Source organism: Haplochromis burtoni, unplaced genomic scaffold, assembly GCF_018398535.1.
Source record: "Haplochromis burtoni strain Fernald_Lab_line unplaced genomic scaffold, NCSU_Asbu1 Contig_394, whole genome shotgun sequence".
NCBI classification, from domain to species: domain Eukaryota; kingdom Metazoa; phylum Chordata; class Actinopteri; order Cichliformes; family Cichlidae; genus Haplochromis; species Haplochromis burtoni.
The window spans coordinates 260,305-276,674 of NW_024582755.1; the positions used below are offsets into that span (position 1 = coordinate 260,305).

The following is a 16,370-nucleotide window of genomic DNA, read 5'->3' on the forward strand; positions in this document are numbered from 1 at the left end:
TTGTGATTTTCTCCACATCCAGAGATGCTTTTCTGCATACCTTGGTTGTAACAAGTGGTTATTTGAATTACTGCTGCCTTCATTTCAGCTCAAAGCAGTCTGGCTGTTCTCCTCTGGCAGCAACATTTTGCAGCTCACTGTGTTTATTTTCTGTTGTTCAGACCATCCTCTGTAAACTCCAGAGTTGGTTGTCTGGGAAAAATGTCAGTAGATTAGCAATTTCTAAAATACTCACCAACAAGTGGTTTGTATCATATCTATCTAATAGACTCCAGTTTGTGCATGTAAATGGAGAGTCCTCTTCACACACTGAGGTTAATTATGGAGTTCCACAGGGTTCAGTGCTAGGACCAATTCTGTTTACATTATACATGCTTCCCTTAGGCAGCATCATTAGAAGACATAGCATACATTTCACTGCTATGCAGATGACACCCAGCTCTATCTGTCCATGAAGCCAGATAACACACACCAATAGTTAAACTGCAGGAATGTCTTAAAGACATAAAGACCTGGATGGCCGCTAACTTTCTGCTTCTTAATTCAGATAAACTGAGGTTATTGTACTCGGCCCTGAAAACTTAGAAATATGGTATCTAACAGATTCTTACTCTGGATGGCATTACCTTGGCCTCCAGTAACGCTGTGAGGAACCTTGGAGTCATTTTTGACCAGGACATGTCCTTCAATGCACATATTAAACAAATATGTAAGACTGCTTTCTTCCATTTGTGCAACATCTCTAAAGTTAGAAATATCCTGTCTCAGAGTGACGCTGAAAAACTAGTTCATGCATTTATTACTTCCAGGCTGGACGACTGTAATTCATTATTATCAGGATGTCCTAAAAACTCCTGAAAAGCCTTCAGCTGATCCAAAATGCTGCAGCAAGAGTCCTGACAGGGACTAGAAAGAGAGAGCAGATTTCTCCTGTTTTGGCTTCCTGTTAAATCCAGAATTCAAAATCCTGCTCCTCACATACAAGGTCTTAAATAATCAGGCCCCATCTTATCTTAATGACCTTGTAGTACCATATCACCCTATTAGAGCACTTCGCTCTCGCTCTGCAGGCCTACTTGTTGTTCCTAGAGTATTTAAAAGTAGAATGGGAGGCAGAGCCTTCAGTTTTCAGGCCCCTCTTCTGTGGAACCAGTCTTCCCAGCGGATGTGATGGATTCCAGTCTTCCTCACTCACTATGTATTAACAGACCTCTCTGCATTGAATCATATCTGTTATTAACCTCTGTCTCTCTTCCACAGCATGTCTTTATCCTGTCTTCCTTCTCTCACCCCAACCAATCACAGCAGATGGCCCCGCCCCTCCCTGAGCCTGGTTCTGCCGGAGGTTTCTTCCTGTTAAAAGGGAGTTTTTCCTTCCCACTGTCGCCAAAGTGCTTGCTCATAGGGGGTCATATGATTGTTGGGTTTTTCTCTGTATCTATGAAGCGCCTTGAGGCGACTTTTGTTGTGATTTGGCGCTATATAAATAAAATTGAATTGAATTGAACAACAATCCCACATTCAAAGTCACCTTAGTCGCCTTTGTTCCCGATTTCTCCAGGACCAGGTAATCCTTGAAAACTGAAGAACCTCAACTAATAAACACACAAAAACCATCCATCAATCTCCATTCTGCTTATCTGGGGCTGGGTTGCGGGGGCAGCAGCCTAAGCAGAGAAGCCCAGACCTCCCTCTCCCCAGCCACCTCCTCTAGCTCATCCGGGGAACACCAAGGCGTTCCCAGGCCAAGCCGAGAGATAAATCTCTCCGCGTGTCCTGAGTCTTCCCTGGGACATCCTCCCGGTGGGACATGCCTGGAACACCTCACCCAGGAGGCGCCCAAGAGGCATCCTCGTCAGATGCCTGAACCACCTCAGCTGGCTCCACACAACAAACTTCCTTTTAGTTGTGTGTCCCCAAACACACTGCAAAAGAGTTCAGTTTTTTCACTCTTGGCTATCCTATATCAGGACAGTAAGCAAACAGTTCACTTGATAAAATTTTATCAAGTGAAAAAAAGTGAACAAAAAGATGCTTTTTTTAAAGCGTGATTTATTTCTCTTTTTTTCATGACAACGGTACAGAAGACATGAAAGTACAGAGGGGACTGAAATCATCCATCATGACTGTGAGGGCAAGCAAGAGTACCAAATGGAGTAAAAGATATCGTATCAAAAATTTCAGTTTTATCATATATATATTTATATAGGACTAATAATTCTTCTTTTCTTTTTAACTATGCAAAGCAAGGAATGCCCTTTTTCCATGTATTGTGAGGGTTTCCTCAGGTACGGACAGCATTATTATTCAACCAAATAAGAATAAAAAAACAAACAAAAACAAAACAAAAGTCTGGACATGAGAGGCTGGGAGGGCGGGCGGGGAATTAGAGGCTTCCTGAAGTCCGGTCTGATGTGGCGTTAAGTCTCATTGTGGCGCGTCTGGGCATGCCCACAGGAGGTGGGGGGGCGGGGGTGGATTGTACTTCTTCAGGTTAGGGTCGGCCTCAGCGGGAGAAGGTCTTTCCACTGAAAACGTAAAGACAAAACAGTTTTTTGTCAGATGAGAACATGAACATCGGTCACATGTTATGATAAAAATGAAGACAGAACCAGTGAACAGTGAGCGAGCCCGACTCCCTCCTGCCTTAAAAAACAAGCTAAACACAACATTTCCCCTTATTTGTGTCACACATGCTGACTGCTGCCTCCAGCTTTGGATGTAAACAAGTTTCCAAGAAACGGAGTCAAGTTAAAAAAAACAGTTCAACAAAAAGGACTGCACGTTGTAATCCTCAGCCATTTAAAAAAGGACATATTTACAGGTTGTTGTTGGTGCATTTCCTGTTTGTATCTTGTTTTGGCAGGCCCTCTGAGAGCTACTGAAAGATTCCATTCATCTTTGTGCATACCTGAACATCAAAAACGATAGTGCTACACAAGTAACGCTATCATCACATCTAATCAGCCAATCATATAAGGGAATCTGTCGCATGCTTTTGTGTCATTGCGTGACATTAAAGGTGACTGACACTTGGATTTCAGTTTTGTGTTCACATCAACATTTTTTCCCCGTCAGTCGTCAACCTGAGATTCAACAGAAATGTTTATCAGCTAACTGCCGAAGCAGCGAGTGGCACTCGTCCAGTCTTCCAATCGAATCGTTCCTATTTCGGTTACACATTAGCCTCGGTGCAAAGCCTCTCTGAGCTCACGCTGTATGTATGCGCACCTTTCAAACAGCAGAAAACTATGCAGGCAAACATGCTGCACACCTCAAAAACACACAGACTGAAAGATGAAAGAGGCGCTTTTATCTTGTAAAAACAGGAGTGCTGAGATAGTATCCCCAGCCTGAATCCGCCGCTTGTTTTGCCTTTTTTATAAGTTTTCACGAACAAAGATGCTTCTGATTCCCGAACACATCCTTGTGCAAGATCTGAAATGCGCTAAAGCTGAAGCCTTAAAGTGCAGGTGAGGTTGTGTTAAGTCAAATATAATCAGGTGAACTCCGTTTGACAGAAACAGGGAGGAGAGCAGAGGCTACTTACGAGATGGTCTTCATCTCCTTCTTCTCTGCGTCGGGTCGAGCGCGGTTCAGCACCTTGAGGAAGTCTGACGTCTTGGCTCTCATACGTGTGTGAATGTAGGCCTGCGGAAGAGACGGGACATGTGATTCAATGATGTTAAGTGTTTAGTCTCCAGTGTTGGCACATTTCCCCTGGTCGCAAGGCTGCGGGGCGGAGGGGGGGGATGCATGCTTTGCTCTGTGCTAATCGCTCGAGTGAAACTGCTCATGCTCGGAAAAAATAGCGGTTGTTTGTTTTCTAAGTTTAGATCATCACATTTCTAACATTTAAGCCTATAAATTGTAAAGCACTTTGAATCACCTTCTTGTTGAATTGTGCTATACAAATAAATTTGCCTTGCCTATAAATACATCTGCCTCGTCAGCTCACTGTCTGAGACAAAGACAACCAACGTCCACATCTCTGAAATGTCAGTCATACAAAACATGCACTGATTAGGGGTTACAGGAAGCACGTTCGAGCAATCGTGCTTAAGCAAGTCTTGTCTCTCTCATTATCAGGACAGTAAGCAAACAGTTCACTTGATAAAATTTTATCAAGTGAAAAAAAGTGAACAAAAAGATGCTTTTTTTAAAGCGTGATTTATTTCTCTTTTTTTCATGACAACGGTACAGAAGACATGAAAGTACAGAGGGGACTGAAATCATCCATCATGACTGTGAGGGCAAGCAAGAGTACCAAATGGAGTAAAAGATATCGTATCAAAAATTTCAGTTTTATCATATATATATTTATATAGGACTAATAATTCTTCTTTTCTTTTTAACTATGCAAAGCAAGGAATGCCCTTTTTCCATGTATTGTGAGGGTTTCCTCAGGTACGGACAGCATTATTATTCAACCAAATAAGAATAAAAAAAACAAACAAAAACAAAACAAAAGTCTGGACATGAGAGGCTGGGAGGGCGGGCGGGGAATTAGAGGCTTCCTGAAGTCCGGTCTGATGTGGCGTTAAGTCTCATTGTGGCGCGTCTGGGCATGCCCACAGGAGGTGGGGGGGCGGGGGTGGATTGTACTTCTTCAGGTTAGGGTCGGCCTCAGCGGGAGAAGGTCTTTCCACTGAAAACGTAAAGACAAAACAGTTTTTTGTCAGATGAGAACATGAACATCGGTCACATGTTATGATAAAAATGAAGACAGAACCAGTGAACAGTGAGCGAGCCCGACTCCCTCCTGCCTTAAAAAACAAGCTAAACACAACATTTCCCCTTATTTGTGTCACACATGCTGACTGCTGCCTCCAGCTTTGGATGTAAACAAGTTTCCAAGAAACGGAGTCAAGTTAAAAAAAACAGTTCAACAAAAAGGACTGCACGTTGTAATCCTCAGCCATTTAAAAAAGGACATATTTACAGGTTGTTGTTGGTGCATTTCCTGTTTGTATCTTGTTTTGGCAGGCCCTCTGAGAGCTACTGAAAGATTCCATTCATCTTTGTGCATACCTGAACATCAAAAACGATAGTGCTACACAAGTAACGCTATCATCACATCTAATCAGCCAATCATATAAGGGAATCTGTCGCATGCTTTTGTGTCATTGCGTGACATTAAAGGTGACTGACACTTGGATTTCAGTTTTGTGTTCACATCAACATTTTTTCCCCGTCAGTCGTCAACCTGAGATTCAACAGAAATGTTTATCAGCTAACTGCCGAAGCAGCGAGTGGCACTCGTCCAGTCTTCCAATCGAATCGTTCCTATTTCGGTTACACATTAGCCTCGGTGCAAAGCCTCTCTGAGCTCACGCTGTATGTATGCGCACCTTTCAAACAGCAGAAAACTATGCAGGCAAACATGCTGCACACCTCAAAAACACACAGACTGAAAGATGAAAGAGGCGCTTTTATCTTGTAAAAACAGGAGTGCTGAGATAGTATCCCCAGCCTGAATCCGCCGCTTGTTTTGCCTTTTTTATAAGTTTTCACGAACAAAGATGCTTCTGATTCCCGAACACATCCTTGTGCAAGATCTGAAATGCGCTAAAGCTGAAGCCTTAAAGTGCAGGTGAGGTTGTGTTAAGTCAAATATAATCAGTTGAACTCCGTTTGACAGAAACAGGGAGGAGAGCAGAGGCTACTTACGAGATGGTCTTCATCTCCTTCTTCTCTGCGTCGGGTCGAGCGCGGTTCAGCACCTTGAGGAAGTCTGACGTCTTGGCTCTCATACGTGTGTGAATGTAGGCCTGCGGAAGAGACGGGACATGTGATTGAATGATGTTAAGTGTTTAGTCTCCAGTGTTGGCACATTTCCCCTGGTCGCAAGGCTGCGGGGCGGAGGGGGGGGATGCATGCTTTGCTCTGTGCTAATCGCTCGAGTGAAACTGCTCATGCTCGGAAAAAATAGCGGTTGTTTGTTTTCTAAGTTTAGATCATCGCATTTCTAACATTTAAGCCTATAAATTGTAAAGCACTTTGAATCACCTTCTTGTTGAATTGTGCTATACAAATAAATTTGCCTTGCCTATAAATACATCTGCCTCGTCAGCTCACTGTCTGAGACAAAGACAACCAACGTCCACATCTCTGAAATGTCAGTCATACAAAACATGCACTGATTAGGGGTTACAGGAAGCACGTTCGAGCAATCGTGCTTAAGCAAGTCTTGTTTCGTGGGTCGTCGCATCTACACAAACGCCCTCTTGGGGGTAGTCAGACGAGATCTCACCGACAGCGGGACTTTGTATTGTAGAGAAAGAAAAAGAGAAAAACCGCACTATCGCGGTGGAGGATTGTTTGTGGTTTTTAGCTTTCAGCTTTGGCAGGTGTGTTTACTGACTTGAGTTCACCTGTCAGGGCCCTTCAAACACAACCAAACAGCTCAGAACTAACACTGCAACGAACAAAACAAGCATTTATTACTTGGGACAAAGATCGGGCTGGATCAAGGATTAAAGCAAAGAAAGTAAAAAAACCAAAAGAAAACAACAACTTTTGTTGTGTAAAATTATTTGAAACCCGGAAAACTTTTACTATCAGTTTTCTCTGTGTATGATGTGCTGCCAAGTAAATAAAACCATCAAGTGTACAGGAGTGACTGGCTGAGGTGAATTCACCTTGGAGCACTTTATGTGGTAGTGCAGGTAGTCCCTGAAGGTGTGGATGAGGTTGATGGTGTTGTCTCTGGCATTGGCATTGGTGTGACGCGGAAACAGGACTGAAAACACAAAGCAACAAATTAAAACCACTGCGTTGGCTGTGAAGTGATCAGCAAATGCGAGTCTTTGTTAAACTAAAAACAAAGCACCGACCGAAAGTGATGTATCCGATGTTGTCCCCGACGGCGGCGTCTGTGTCCTTCAGCTCCAGAGGAGGCTCCCTGTGGCTGAAGAGCACCTGGGGAGCTGTGTGGCTGGCTCTCCGACCCTCTTTGAACTCCTACACACAGGAAAAATATGTTTGCAGCACTTTTTTAAAGCTTCTTTAATTATCAAAATGAAAAAAGAAAAAGAGAGAGGGCAATACAGTTGGAGTCAGTGGTTGGAATTACAGGAATATGTTACATGAAAGTGCTCCACTCTGGTCCAGTAGGAGGCGGTAATGCAAATTAAAGCCCCGTTTCCATTAGAACCTACTCGGATCGACTCGGCACAGTTCGCTACTGTTTTCAGGGTTTTCCATTCACTTGGAACCAGGTACTTTTAAAATATCTGCTCTGCAGAGGTTCCAAACAGGTACTAAAATGTGTCATCATCAGACTCATGCCACTGATTGGCTGGCCAAAATTAAAACCGCCTTTTTTGAAACTCAGCAACAGAGGAAATGGGTATAAAAAAACCAACAAAAACGCAGTGTTCAAGTCTGATAAATAGCCACAGACCGATCAGAGAAGCACGTATATTCTTCCCTCGACGTCCATCCAAGTCGAGTCGATCCGAGTAGGTACGAATGGAAAAGGAGCTAAAGACAGTAGAAATCAGTAACTGTGGCCTCACACACACCTGCATGAAGACTTTGCCGATGATGACGTCGTCGTCGTCTTTGAACACTGTGCTGAACACCACCGTCACTCTGTCTTTCTTGGCCTCCAAATACCTGCAGCGACCACAAGTTATGTTGGCTTCCAGAGAAATGACAGGAACGAGGTCCGAAATACATCAATTTATTTTTGATATACTTTAAGACCTGTGCTGAAATGACTAACAAATGTCTTTAACTCTTGCTTTCCTAAATGTTTCTCATGACACACTCACATGGACTCGTCCTCTCTGTAGTGGACCACGGCCCTCTTCTCGCCCTCTTTGCCTTCCTCCTGGAACTTGAAATATTTCTCAAACACTGAGGCAAAGCAGTTCCTCTTGAGCATGCCGGCCTGGTGGACAACCTCATCTTTGTTGGCTGGTAGAACGTCCAGGTCGTAGAGGAGGGACACGTTGTAGCCTGTAATATAATACATGTAGAGCTTTTATTTTTACAGTCGAGGGAAAAAAACAGCATCAAGGCTCAGCTGATTTCTGAAACTTGCAGAAAAAAGAGCTCAAAAAAAGACCTTACCCGCCTCTGGTGAAACCAGGAAGTTCCCATAGACCCTCTTGAGCAACTGGAATTAAAAATATGAACTTTATTTGTAACACACATCCGTATTGTGGTTTTTCAAGAGCTGCACTGCACAGAACAAATGTAGCACAACAGCAAAAGACAGATTACTCAATGGGCCTAAAAAAAAAAAAAACACTGAATAATTACTCTGTTAATTGAAGAGTATTGTTAGAGGCCCGACTCCAAAGGTGTGGCTTTAATAGCACAGAGGAGAAAAATTAAAAGTTGGAGGCTTTCTTTTAACCACTTTCAAAACAGATCTTTCATTTTCTTGGAAAACTTAGTAGTTTTCACATGTGGTGGGAATCCTGTGAGATCTGCAACCATCTGGCAACTACCCGCATAGTATTCTCTAACTGGTTTTAAGTGGTTTCTAGAAGTTGACGGGAGTTGGTGGGGAAAATAACTTTTAAAGACCCAATCAGGCAGGACTTCATGCTGGTCAATGATGCCTTGCCAACCGCCTGTCAATAGAAACGCTCAGTTCTTGACCGGTTAGCAAAAAACCTTCTTGTGACTGCCTTTGTCAGCTAGCATAACGCTGCGGTCTGTATTTAAAGGGAAGTGATGGACTTTGAGCTGTAGTGATACTGTGAGCAGTGTGACGCTAACAGGAAATGGGAAAGGTCAACTTTCAGACTAAAAGTTGCACCTTCTGAAACATGTTGGCTGCAGTGCTGCGGCATAACTTTTACTTTAAAAAACAATGTTCTCTACTTCTAATTAGATTCAAGCTGTATCTTATCCACGTCCTTTTCAATCTGAACTACCGCTGGGCCTGCAGTTAACAGATATTTGCAGACAAACACCAAAAACTACAGAAAACCAAAGCAATCGCTACAGCTTTAAAGAATCACTGCCAACCAGTGGGAGAACACACATTTTTCCCTAACAACTGGTGGCTCCATCACATAGAATATGGCATGTGCTAATGACGTCACATGAGAAACCTCAATATAATACCAGATTAATATCTAAGAACACAACATAAATTCATTAATAGATTTATCAATTCTAATATACTTTTGGCAGCTTCCTCATGTCCCAAGACTTCTCACCACAGTGGACGCATCTACATACTGATATCAGGACTCGAGACGAGTATCAGAAGGAAACTAGCTTTTGACACAGGAGCCTGGGTTTGTGTCTCGATCCAAAGGAGAAAAATGGCCACTGAAGCTTTATTACTGCCGTAGAGTCAACGCTTGGATTGGTGTTTGGATGTTAAAATGTGATATAGCCACTCTTACTGACATCATACAGAGCTGAGAGTAGAAAACAAATGTTTGTAATAGAGTTTCTACCTCCTGGGAATTACTCGTACATACACTGACTTGTTGAACATCCGGAATTTCATGTGTATAAGAGATAAGAGCGTGAGAGGTCCGTTTTAAGTATGTGGTTTACGACAGAGCAGAGAGGTGGCTAAACAAACTTGCCGCTCAATGAAAGACTTGTACTGTGACAGGAAGGAGGTGTGTGTGTTTCAAGGAGGTAATGAAAGGTCGGAGGCTCCTCTGTAATAGATGCCTGTCATTCAGGAATGAACAGAGCAATATGCAAATCAGACCAACAGCAAGAATCCAACACAAAAACGTCGCAGTCTCCTCACAGGGGTCTGCTCTTTCTTCCTTGTACTTGCTCCCTTTAGGTCAAATTACTCGACATACCAACATCACATTTGATTTTGCTGCTATGTAGATGGTTTACAACTGTATTTACCTATGAAACAGCTGTTCCATAAGAGGGCTAAGTTTCACATTGTTTGGTCCTCTAACAGAGTGGCTGATGGGTAACCTGGGCTTTTGAACTCCTTTTATTAAAACGCAGGTTAAGAACTTTAAGATAATCTTTGACAAATCAACGCAGCAAAGTCAAGAGAGCAGTTTGTCCCAAACTTTTTGTGGTTATGCATGCCTTGTGTTCCACCCACAGACTGGGCTGCTGTTTTGCGCTGCATACTGGAGTTGCTCAATCATATGCTGCGGCCAGATTACTGACTGGGACAAAACGTTTGCAGCCTGTGCTTTACAGAATCCAGAGTAAAGTGACACTGTTGGAGTTTAAAGCCTTAAATTATCTTGATAAGCTTCCTGATCACTTTTCACTATTAAGCAGTTGAAGCTTATTTCAAAGGGGGCTCGTGCCTTTGCTGTTATCACACCCAAACCCTGGGATCTCCTCACAAGAAATCTCAGACAAGCATCAACTGTGTCTTTAAATCTCAGCTGACGTTCTGCCAAGCTTTAGGAAACTGTCATTGTGTTAATTCATGCAAACACTGAATGTGTGTAGCGCCTATTTAGTTTTTAGTGTGTGTGCGAACGAGCAAGCGGCTTAAAAAACAGCCCCTGCGCCGCTCATCCAAAAACTGTTTTCCAAACTGACTCGTCACAGGAAGAATAAAACGAATGTGCCACTATTCACACCGCTATTCCCAGCTTCAGGGAACGAGGAGGGGCGAAGCGGCTGGGCAGCAGCCAAGCCTTTCATACACAGTGGCTGCTGCTCGCAGTCAGCACTTCCTCGCCTGGGGTGAGTCACACACACACACTTCCTGTTTCTACTGAAAGCCTCAGCGGCTGCTTTCTTCCTTACATGGCAACAGAGCACTTGTGTAGGTTTGTGTGTGTTTGTGTGTGTGGAGGGAAATAATGACCTCATTCTACTTTTATTTTATATCTCAGATCGACTCACCATCATCAGGAATCAAATTCAGTAGCAGCCTTGCCTGAACCCATGGCTCTTTTTACAGTTTCACTTGCACTCAGGTTTATTATCACTGAAATCAAAGTGTGCAATGAAAGACACTTGCACGCACTGTCCCAGATTAACTCTCATGTACCAATCAGGGATCTGGTAGAAGAAAACTGAACAAAGCTAAGCATATTTCAATCAGATGCCACAAAAAACAAACCCAAAACCTCACGTTTGTTTTAGTGCTTTTCACTAAAATAATCATATATCGTGCTGAAGAACAAAGCAAAACTAAAGGTCCTTTATGTTCAAGCCTGGATGAACCTCGGGCACTTTTAGTGCGCTCAAGGATGAAACACCAACACAAAAAAATGCAAAACAAAGCAGCAGGTGCCATGACCACCCGGATTTACCCTCTTTAAAAGGAAACCAAAACATATTTTGCTTGGTTGTGCAGTTTTCTCCCTTAATCTGCCTTTGATCAGCTTCTATTCACTGCTTAGAATAACAGAGCATAAATGGACCAATGCACAGCACTGAATAATGCTGCATGTGTGTATCAAACGCCAGCACAGACATAAAAGGACACAGGCCTCTGAGTGACACCGAAGCGTGGTACAGACAGCAGCCAGCAGTGTGGTGGACGTTTATACCAGATTCTACCCACGTTTGCAGCTGGACATGCAGGGCTGGTTTATTGTGACACCACAGCATGTTAGAAGAAGTTTAAAGTCACATTAAAACAATATCACAATAATTGACTCATATTAAGTATAGCCGTAAAAAGGCGACTGAATGGAAAGAAGGTAACCCCCTGTGACTGTACTTAAGCCTCGGTTCACAACTGCTTTTTCCTACTCTTGTGCTGAGCTGACATCATCGTGGATCGCCTTATATGGTCATCATAGCCAAAGTCGAGTTTATAAGAAGTAGGTTCTGTTTGTAAAATCCCACATGAGGGAGAGCTAAGCAGAAAAAAGGGGCTTTTAGAGAGCGTGGCTTAAAGAGACAGGACCTACAGTGTGTGGGTTCAGATAAAGGGTGAACTGAGGAGCTGCAGAAAGGACAGCTATAAGATGACCAATCATACAAAGCAGCTTTAGTCCCTGATTTAAACCATAGATGTGATAATAATAACCCTTTTAAGGTTATCCTTAATTGCACTTTCTGTATAACGAGAATGTTCTTGTGTTGTAGAGGATGTGAAACCAGCTATAATCAAGACTCTGCAAAGGCCTCTGTGTCATACATGCTAAATAAAAAAATCATCTGATTCTTTGTATTCAGGTTTTGAGAAACATTTTCCAGCCTCTCGCTCTCTTTTGTGTGTGTGTTTTACCTCGTCAGCTCCATGATCCTGCAGCTCCTTGTAGAACTTCAGAGAGATGCTGATCATCACTTTGGTCTTGTCCCCATTGGGGTTGGAGATGTGGTACAAGACGCCATCGAAGTCTGCAGCACACAGGCACAGAGTTAATACCAGCGGGGGAGAAATGCTCAACTTTAAATGAATTATGAAACCCATTTAAAAACAACTCGTGTTGACCAAAGTGCTGTACAAACATAAAACAGAAGACAAGGGAATGGATAAGAAATAAGTAAAATACATGCTAGTAGGCGCTAAACACATTCAGTCACAGCTGAAACAGGCACAGGAGACACGGTGAGCAACTCAGGAAAGACTCCAATGAACGCCTCGATCTTTTCATTCCTCACTTAGACAGACGAGACGTCTTAGTAATCTCAGATTCAACACTGATTACAGGAACATGTGCAATAAGCTGGCTGCATAATAGGAAACTGAAGACAACACCACCATCAGCACCACCCTTTAAATTTTGAAATAGGTGTGCACAAAATGTGATTGTGTCTGATCAAATCCAAACATTACATTACAACCTTCTTCACAGCGGGTTACACAAAATACTGCACGACACAACACACACAGAAATCTATAAGCCATAATATGAACTACATTAAAGTCATTTAAAGAAATGTCATGCGGCCCATCCAACACTGGCTCATATGATTTGGTTTCATTTAATTTGGAGAACAGCAAAAAGTTCCTTCCTTATCCAGACAGCAAAAAGGGCACACTGGTGATGACGACTCAACTCGGCTGAGAGAGCCACGTTATTGAAACTGTGTGTTAAAATCTAAACACGGATATTCAAATATAGTACAAACGGGGCAAAAATAGCACGCTGCTGCACGAGACACTCACCCGCAAACGTCACATCGACGGCCTCTGGTTTGGTTCTGTGAGGAGAAAAAGAAACAACATGAGGAGACCAGTTTGTTAAGCCCACAAAGCTGGAGTTCAATTTACCATCTTAAATAGCATCAAAACAAACAAAGAAACAATGAAGGTAGTGAGGAGGTTTAAGTAGACTTGATGGTTAAAAAGGGAACAAAAAGGGTCATCGCAGCATTCAAAGCCACACACTGCAAACAAGCTAGCTATTGCTTTGTTTCCCGTTTGTTATAATTACTGCCACTAGATTCTTTATATTTGTATGATGAAAGATGATTAGAGCCCATCCAATGTAGGTTTTTAAGAATGATACTAATACCGATGTTTGGTGATTTAAAAAAAAAAATGCAATAACATGGTTGAATTTGCAGACATTATTCTGCAAAAGGAGAAACAAAAAGAACTGCTAGTAGCAGTTGCAGCTGACCAAACTAAATCACTTCCTCTGATAAAACCATAAAAGCTCAACAGTATCTCTAGCTTTACAGTACGTGTAGAGTAGCTTAGTCAAGGGTGTTTTCACGGTAAGCTGGTTACCAGTTTGTGAAATACATGGATGGGGAGTTAATCAGAACTGACCCTCATTATTTCTTCTACATTATAATCTGAACAGGACCTGTTAGTTGCTGTTCAAGTTACAGTACTGTGCAATACTGGTATTACTCCCGCTGCCGGTCAAGGACTGGGACAAATTAATTGCAAGATGAAGCCGTGCGCTTGCTAAAATGCAAAACATTTAAATGTTTTATGTAATGACGTCATGATGGAGTCACAGCTTTAATGAATCATCGCGACACGACAGCTTTAAAAAAAAAAAACAATCTAAGCAATGCCTGGGGAATGCACAGTAGCAAATCAACAGTGTAAAGGTGGATGCTGCAGCGACTTGTCCACACGCTCATGCTCTGAGGAGCTGCAGCTGCTGGCGGTGCAGAGCAGACTTGACTCAGCCTGACTACAGGAATGCGGAAGCAGGAGAAAAAGCGAGAGAGATGGGCGATGGTTGGCTATCATTTAGCCACTAAAAGCTTTATGTACTGCCGCGGAAGGCAAATAAATGGTCTTTATTAAGTGAAAACACCGCGGGCATATAATCTGATCTGCCGTGGTGGAGTGACACCGGAAATGAGAAGATAGTTTGCCTTGACAAACCTGTTGTGTCCGAAAAAAAGAAATGAAGTCCTCACTTCATATAAAAATATATACTATATTTATAAAAATAGTTTTTATAGGCGGTTTGTGATTTTGCATATGATGTTATCAACCAGTGTGGAATAGCTTAATCTTTTTTTTAAAAAAAAGCTTATAAATTAGCTTTATTCCCGCTAGCTCCCTTAAGGCTTTCTAACCTTTTAAAAATATTTGCTTCGTATTTATTGGCAGCGCAGTGTAAATATAACCTAAGTATCTATTGTGTGCTTTGTTGTTTTATCTCCAAGGTATGTGGGAGAACCGCCAGGGGAGATTAAATTCAATGGGGTTACAATTTTTGGCACAACACCGCCCGTGCAGACACACCCCGGCTCGTCGAGGCAGAGCAACAAGCTAACTCTATGTGTATTTCTGCACTTTAAAAAAAATCAATACTCTTTAGACCACATAGCTTAACTTTGTTGAACCTGCTGTACCCGATCTCCCCCGTTTCTTTAAATGAAGCCATCATCTTCTGTAAGAAGCTAAAGGGGAAGCTAGCGGTGCTAGCCAGGTGTAGCGATGATTTCTCACCCGTTGGATGCGCCGTCGAACTTGAGCGTCAGCGTCTCCTCGATAATGCGGTTATTAATTTCTAACAGGATCATGGCAGCGGACGCCGGTGTCGAGGAAAAGGGGGGATAAGCGGTGTTGTTTGGTGGGGTTCACCTCTTTGTGTCAAATTCTGCAAATTTTTTCCTGCCCTGACAGACCCGACCGCTTCCGTCGAGGCTACTTCCGCCCGCAACTTCCGCGTATTTTACTCGCAGGGCCCAAATAAGACTGGGGCGTCTAAAATAATGCCTGTAATAAATTCGTAATGACAGTACTGCGGCGGGTTCATAAGAAAGAAACAGGTGTCCGCGACTTAATAAGTGTAAATGGTACATCAATCACAATTTTAGGGCCACGCAACTGCACTAATCAGGAAACACTTGTTCATACTTGTTATTTAAAAAAGGCTATTTATTTATTTAGAACAGACTGCTGTAAGGGAGAAAAGGAAGGTTTTCATGACGATAGTGAGACCTGCTGTGGTGCATGGTTTGAAGGTGTAACTTACAAAAAGACAGATATAGTTTGGAGACAAAGTTAGAGAGGCAAGACTGAGCTGGTTTGGATGTGTGCAGAGGAGGATGGTGGATATATTGGACAACGCAAAAATGAATATGAGCTGGCAGGCAGAAGGAGAAGAGGAAACCACATAGGTGGTTCATGGATGCTGTTGAGGAGGACAGGGGAGGATGCTGGGATAGGGTGAGGTGAGGCAGATGATCCACTGCGGCGACCTCTAAGGAATCAGCTAAAAGAAAACAAATAGACTACATTACTCTAAAGACTTATTTAAATAGGGAAACCTGATGTGAAAATTAAGTAACCTGAGATTAATTGAGTGTGGGGAAAGCACACAAATTACTTAGAAAAGGCCCTATGCTCAGCAAGGCAATAATGCTTCTAAGTTGAATAATGTTTCTCAAAACACACGCACATATTATGACCAGTCTGATAACCATTTACAAGCTTAGTTGGAAAAGGAAAAGAAGGTGTGGTTTCTTAAAAAGTCTGAAAACAAAGTGAGCCATTGTTTTCTGGTTTAGAGAAGCTGTGACTTCTCCATCTAACTACAAATGAAACATGCAGTATTGCACGTCTTGCGCCGCCCCTCATTTCTTTAAATTTTGTTAGGCAAATGTGAAACATGTGCAGCAGTCCTTTTTTTTTTTTTAACATGCACACATAGATAAATACATAAATAGAAATGCGGTATGTAAACAAAGCTTGTAGAATTATAAGTATAACTCTGCAATGATACTAATAATAACAAGAAATCGTTAAATTGGTGTGATCATCTTTATTCTCCATCACAGCCTGAGTTCTCTTAGCCTGCTTATTATTTCTTTAAGGACATGACTTTCAGATTCAGTTCATCTGCTATAGATAGATTTTTTTCTTTTGTCTTCCACCTGCCCAGTTTCCTCAAATTTCTTAAGGACACACTGCGCATCATGTAGAGATGCCAAGTCAAGTCGTTGGCAAATAGCTATTTGGCAGCCACCTCTCTGCAAACAAACAGAAAGCTTTGCTCTGGAAATGATCAGGTACA

At 42.4% G+C, this 16,370-nt stretch overlaps 1 protein-coding gene across 1 annotated transcript; it reads right to left on the reverse strand.

Annotated features, from left to right (window-relative positions):
• Positions 1 to 4,144: 4,144 nt before the first annotated feature.
• arpc2 (actin related protein 2/3 complex, subunit 2) lies at positions 4,145 to 15,029 on the reverse strand. The gene is made up of 10 exons (XM_005945494.2): positions 14,801 to 15,029; positions 13,046 to 13,080; positions 12,161 to 12,273; positions 8,080 to 8,125; positions 7,779 to 7,965; positions 7,527 to 7,620; positions 6,837 to 6,963; positions 6,642 to 6,742; positions 5,671 to 5,771; positions 4,145 to 4,648 (listed from the first exon to the last, which is right to left on the reverse strand). Exons 1-10 carry the CDS (start codon positions 14,872 to 14,874, stop codon positions 4,627 to 4,629), a joined length of 900 nt encoding a protein of 299 aa, XP_005945556.1. The 5' UTR covers positions 14,875 to 15,029; the 3' UTR covers positions 4,145 to 4,626.
• Positions 15,030 to 16,370: the final 1,341 nt, after the last annotated feature.

Bases quoted from the DNA above. Each gene is read 5' to 3' on its own strand.
- arpc2 (XM_005945494.2), bottom strand. From the start codon at position 14,874: ATGATCCTGTTAGAAATTAATAACCGCATTATCGAGGAGACGCTGACG. The intron at 13,081-14,800 runs GTGAGAAATCAT...TTCTCCTCACAG, and splicing joins TTCGACGGCGCATCCAACGG to AACCAAACCAGAGGCCGTCG. The intron at 4,649-5,670 runs GTAAGTAGCCTC...TTACGTTTTCAG, and splicing joins AAGGAGATGAAGACCATCTC to TGGAAAGACCTTCTCCCGCT.